Here is a 5,953-nt window from a genome sequence, read left to right on the forward strand (position 1 = left end):
CCAGAAGATATCCCAGGGCCTGGCGGCCAGGCCGAGCAGCCAGCCGGGAGCAGCTGACGCAGCTGTGGGTGAGTAAAGCTTTGTTTGCTCTTGGGAACTGTACGGGGTGGGGGTTGTGTCTCTTCTAGGTTCCTGCTGGCCCTCCGCAGTCATGATGTTTGACAGCTGATCGGGTCCACGCACGCAGAGTCTTTATTCAATAACAATCAAAAAGAGATTCAGTTCTGAGAGATTTCAACGGTGAGCGATGCTCAGGATAACTGTTTAGGCCTACGAAAGTGTACAGATTGTGTTACTGAAGAGGTCGCTGCGTAAAGATTGGACCAAAGATTATGTCAAGGAAGGATTGTGTCCCAAAGTAATGTGATTGGGACAGAAGGAGTGGGGCATTGCAGAACAAAGGAATAGCTGGTCTTTGACAGTGCAGAAGCTGAGAAAACCGCCTGGTTTGAGTGGGTTGTGGTCAGTTACCAAATAACTTCCAGATTTATCAAAGAAAACCAAAACATCCAAATCTAAATACTGGGGGAAAAACCTTTTGGTTTTGTTGTTGTTGGGTTTTTTTTATTTATTTTATTCATATTCATCATCTCTCTCTTTTCAATTATTCCTTCACTGTTCCTACCGTGGCAGGATTGTATACATTTGGGGTGTAAGTGCCTCTCATCTGTGTTATCTTCTAAACTGTGGCATAGGTTGTAAATCTTACACAGTCATGATCCTGCCTTATTTGCAGACTTGCTGCCGTAAAGCACAGGCTATACTTACGTGTCTGCCAAAACAGTAAGTGCTTGGCACTGATGCCTTTGGCATGTTGGCATCGTACTACATGGTGCCCTAGAAAATATTACTTGCATATCCTTATCCTACTGGTGTTCTTTTGTAATGCTAATTAAATCTTGATTCATTGCCAAAACTGCCTATAAAATGAAATTACTGAAATTTCTTTTACATATTCATTGCTAGATGGTAGCAAACATATAAGGAGACAAACAAGTGTAGAGATACTTCAGCTACTGGGAAAATAGAGAGCAATGTTTGCCTTTGTTTGGATATCGTTCTTCTCTTGACTTCTCCTAAAGGCCAATCATGAAGAGAAGTGGTGACTCAATGTAGATTTTCTGCCAGTTTTCTCTTGAGATAAGTGTGATATTTGTAATTTCTCTGCTGATGGAGCATGTTATATCTGCCACTGCTTCACTGCTGTCATGAAACAAGCAGGACCAATTACCAGAAGGAGTAGGAGTGAATGTGGGCTGGTTGCTTCATACTCCTGTGTAAAAGAAGTTCTCTGGATAAAAATGGAATCCCTGCAAAGCATGGGTGATATTTCTGAAATTCTTTGTATCAAACGAATCCTACAGAAATAGAAGCAAGTATCCTAGAAGTGTGAATTTTATTTTTTTCTGGGTTCATTACATCGATGTCCTTATTCATTAAAATCCCATTAAAGGTAATTGCTCTGAAAATATTAAAATGTTATGAAATTTAAATCAGCATATAAATTACTGTAAAAGATTAGGTGGAAACTGAACTTGAGCTGTGATTTTCTGCAAAACAGCTGCAGGGAGAGATGTGAGCCGTTATTTATTACAATTCTCTGAGGACACTATTTAAAATTCATTTTGAATAGCAGTGAAAACTCTTTCCCAATTTCCTAGAACCCGATGCGGTGGTAAGAAGGCAGGAAGCTTTGGCAGCAGCTCGCCTCAGGATGCAAGAGGAGTTGAACGCACAAGCAGAAAGATACAAAGAAAAACAAAGACAGGTAACCAGAGAGCATTTCTTTCTTTAACTCATAAATTTGTCATCAGGTACTTTGCTTGGTTTATTCCATGCTAGATACCAGAAGAACAGGAGATTTAACTCCCTGCTGGAATGTGGGTGGTGGTTTTTTCCCCCCTCCTTTAGCTGGGCCACTTTTGATATGGTTTGATCCATGGAGCAGTAACGAGCTGTAGGTATCATGATGGACCTCCAGTGATGCAAGCATGTACTTATATGCTGTGCTGACCTGATATCTTGATGCTCCTGGTTGATTAAAATGATTGATGCATGTAGTATTCTGCTCCTTCCTGAAGTAGTTAATCTCTGTGGCACTTGCTTGTCCGCAAGTAATTGTGTGAGTGGAACACTGTGGGCCTGATCTTTGGGGTTTTTTTTACAGGTAAATCTCTACCTACAGAAACTTAGTTATATGCACAGTGAATGGCTGGAGGGGATTTACTGATGTTTAGATTAACTGTACTACTGCATAGATGTATTTTCTGTTCTTAATGGCAAATATAAGTTCTTAGAAATGTAGCTTAGCATTGCTGTGATTTAATGGCTTGAACTACAGCTTGAGATAATGAAGATTATTATATTGCTATGTGGGGCAGCGTAGAAAGGTGGATGTGATCAGCATAATGATAGTATTGCTCATTAGTCCCAACCCTTCTGGTTTTGCTTTTGCAGTCAGCTACATTCAGGCCTCAGTTTATAGCTGGTGCTTCAAGAAATATTGGCAGTTAAAAATGAACAAAAAATCGTACTGTGGAAGGAAATAGCCACCATGTAGAAAGTCTTGGTCTAGCATGCTTGGAACTGGGGAGCTTTGCTTTCTTTTTCTTTGGCTGGATGGAGTAGCTACCTCATTTCCTTTCTGTTTGTCGAGAAGGAGGCAGTCTGTCTTAACCATTAATTTATTTGGTTTTGTGGATAAATTGCTTTACAAGAGAGCTGGGGGAACTCTTGATAAGGTATATTGGGATGTAAATATGTAGCTGGCTCTCTTGTTCCTTTGAAAAACACACTTTCTTCTGTAGAACCCTATATTGTGCATTAAATTACTATCAAATGCAATATTCTTTACTCAGTACTTTTAATAAACTCAGGACTTAAGCTTGCCACTTGGTTCTGCTTTACTTTCAAAATGTTTTTAAGCATCAGGTGGTCAAACGAACCTGCAGGCACAGTCTGTATATATTGAAGAGGGGTGGTGGTTCTCTGCTTGGGAAGATGTGGGTGTTTAAAATAGTAAATGCTTCCATAAGCTCGGAGATACTGCATCAGGTACAGATCGATCCCTTGGGTTTTGATGCGCCTGTTGTAGCTATATCTGTAGCACTGGCAGTTCTATCAGTTCTGAAATCTTAGTCTTGTGTATCCTGGATTTTTTCCTTAGCTTGAAGAAGAGAAACGAAGGCAGAAGATAGCAATGTGGGAAAGTATGCAAGAAGGAAAAAGCTATAAAGGAAACCTGAAACTGAATCAGGTAAGAACTGTGTTATTAATCAGGTTACAAATATGTTTCTTTGATTAGATTAGCTGAAATTCACGTTGATTAAATTCTGAGTAACTTTTGCTTTTGTTAACAGCAAGAAGTAGAATCTGGTGCCTCCACCTCATCAGCACTCTCGAAATCTAAACCAAACAAAAAGCCCTTGCGAGGAGGTGGTAAGTATGAAACCCTTAAGATATTCTGAGCTTGAAACAGAGCATTTATCCAGCTGCATACATAGTCATTACGTGTATTTTTTTCTCTTCTTCAAGGAGGAAACAAAATGTGCCTTGCAAACGAGCTCTTTGTCTCTAATCAGTGTGGTCCACTTTGCACTTTGTGCAAAACGTAGCAGGAGGTTTCTATGCTGCTTTTTCCCAGGGAAGCAGTGTTCTAGTTTTCTTGTAAATGCTTTTGTCATAATTTACTGAGATTTTTGTCGCTTATAATGTTTCCAGGATCCCTCCCCCATTATTGTGAAAGTCCAATAATTTAATATCTGGTCTGTCTTTCAATCACCTCTAGTACTAACTAAATGCAGGAAGAGGATATTTTACTTTGTATTATGTAGAATCAGGAAGATGAAAGACTTCATTAAGCAAAATGTGACCTTATTTATCAGGTATCACAATAATGACCTATTACATATATAAATCCTGCAGATGTATAAACTCTTACCAACTCTCGCAAACTACCAGAGGGTCTTACCATTAAACTCTGTCAGCCACTGAAATCATCTTGGTGGATGAACTGCTTTCTGTGGCCCTACAAAGCCCACATTAGGATCACTACCGTATATCGGCCATGCCGCTAGTCTCCTTTCTTCTTGCCCAAACCGCCTGTGCAATACCTGCAAGTTCTAATTTGCTTATAATATTTTTAATTACAACTTTCTGTAGCAGAGGGGACCCTCTAGACAGCCTCAATCCTATCAGACTAAAAGGGAAACCCACTTAGGGTGCAGTGCTGAGTAAGTCACTTATTTGATCTGTGAAACTTGAAGATTCTCGACTGAACGTATTAAACCTCAATAATAGTTCAGTGCTGAAAGTTCTGCTTTGATTATTATTACTGGCAGTTGTTGACAACATCTAAAGAAAGTGACCAATTGATTCACCTTATGTTAATCTGAGTGCAGTCTAATGTCTGATACTGTTAAATATCCTTTATAGCTCTTGCATGAGATATTTACCGCTATGGGGGATGAGAAATGCAGGAGTAATAGCTGCGCTAAGAACCAGGATCAGGGCAGCTGGGCTGAGGCACCCTTCCAGCTGCTACCTGTCCTAGTTTCATCCTAAGCAAAATCGTTGCTTCAGTAACAGCTGATAGAATTAGAGGTCTCTGATCTTCTCATAAGGTAGATCAGTATGAAGTGAAAGAACCATCTGCGCTGTTCAGCTGCTGAATTAAGCTAGAAAGCGGAACTTGGCTAGTATGAGAAAAACAAACTTCAAAGATGGAGGTGATGCTTGAAGTTTCAGTGGAACAGGTTGCTTTGAAACCTGCTTGGTTAGCAAGGCTGCTAGGTGTTTGGGTTTCTCTTTTTTTGCCTTGTACAGAACAAATCGAGGACATTTGCCAAGTTGCATCTTTCCAAGTACATATTTGTAAAATGAAGTTGCCTGTAGTTATGGCATTAGGAGGTTCAACTAGAGTATCTCTCTTCCTTACTGCATATATACTTGCCTTTTCAAATTCTTTTTAAAAAATCTTACAATAGTAATGAGTGGATCCACCTTTTGACCTTCAGAGTATTCCTTGCAGGACTGGAATAAAAGATTATTTTATGTCTCTAACTATTAGGGCTCTTGGAGAACAGATACCCTCTTACAGACTTTACTGTAAGCGTTAGTATTACCGCTCTGTTTACTTTACACGGGAGCACTAAAGCTTTGATGCAAACTTAGAGAAATTAAATGATAATTAATGTCAGTTTAATCTTAATTGATCAAATTAAAACATGAGTGTTTTGCAATGGCTTTTACTGTTAGCACTACAAAAATAAACCATCTCAAGTCTGGGTATTTTCTCTGCTTTCGTTTTCCTTAAAATGCTGCCTATGTAGTAAGTATCAACAGGGTGCAAATCATCGTGAAATTTATTTTTTGTGTTCCTTATGTGTTGGTGAAGGCCTGTTGAGGATGAATATTGATACGGTGTATTTCTCCTCTGTACTTCTAGGCTATAACCCCCTCTCTGGAGAAGGAGGCGGAACTTGTTCCTGGAGGCCAGGCCGGAGAGGCCCGTCAGCAGGTGGATGAGGCTAACCTCCCTAGTGTCTCCTGGCACTAGCGGGCTTGATCTTACCCACTGTCTAACTGCCTACAGTTTGCATGTCACAGTGACTCCTTTGGGACGGGGCTTAGTGCGGGTGCTAACTTGAAAACAGATTTACACCATTTCCAAATAGTAATGCAGATGCTGATACTACCCAAGAAAAATATCTGATGCTCTTAGGGAGGATGAAGAAAGAAAGAATTTCAGCATAATCAGATCATTTGCACTCTTCTGTAGAGAGGAAGTGTGGTCTCCAGCCAAGGTGCATCACCTGGGATTGTGAGATCTGGGTTCTGTACCTAGCTATTCAAAAGACTGGCCTCAGGCAAATTTAATTATCTACACTCAGTTCACCTCTGTAAAATGAGGATATTTACCATCCTCAGACATGTGTTACCAGATTTACTGTGT

At 40.0% G+C, this 5,953-nt stretch overlaps 1 protein-coding gene across 1 annotated transcript; it reads left to right on the top strand.

Moving 5' to 3' along the window:
- Position 1: 1 nt before the first annotated feature.
- Positions 2-5,526, top strand: VIMP (VCP-interacting membrane protein; the record flags this gene model as incomplete). Its single annotated transcript, XM_009887533.1, has 5 exons — positions 2-68; positions 1,662-1,768; positions 3,167-3,256; positions 3,360-3,438; positions 5,447-5,526. Coding segments are annotated over 5 exons (423 nt in total), but the record flags the coding sequence as incomplete, so codon positions are not given.
- Positions 5,527-5,953: the final 427 nt, after the last annotated feature.

Source organism: Charadrius vociferus, unplaced genomic scaffold (genome assembly GCF_000708025.1).
Source record: "Charadrius vociferus isolate BGI_N301 unplaced genomic scaffold, ASM70802v2 scaffold190, whole genome shotgun sequence".
Lineage (NCBI taxonomy): Eukaryota > Metazoa > Chordata > Aves > Charadriiformes > Charadriidae > Charadrius > Charadrius vociferus.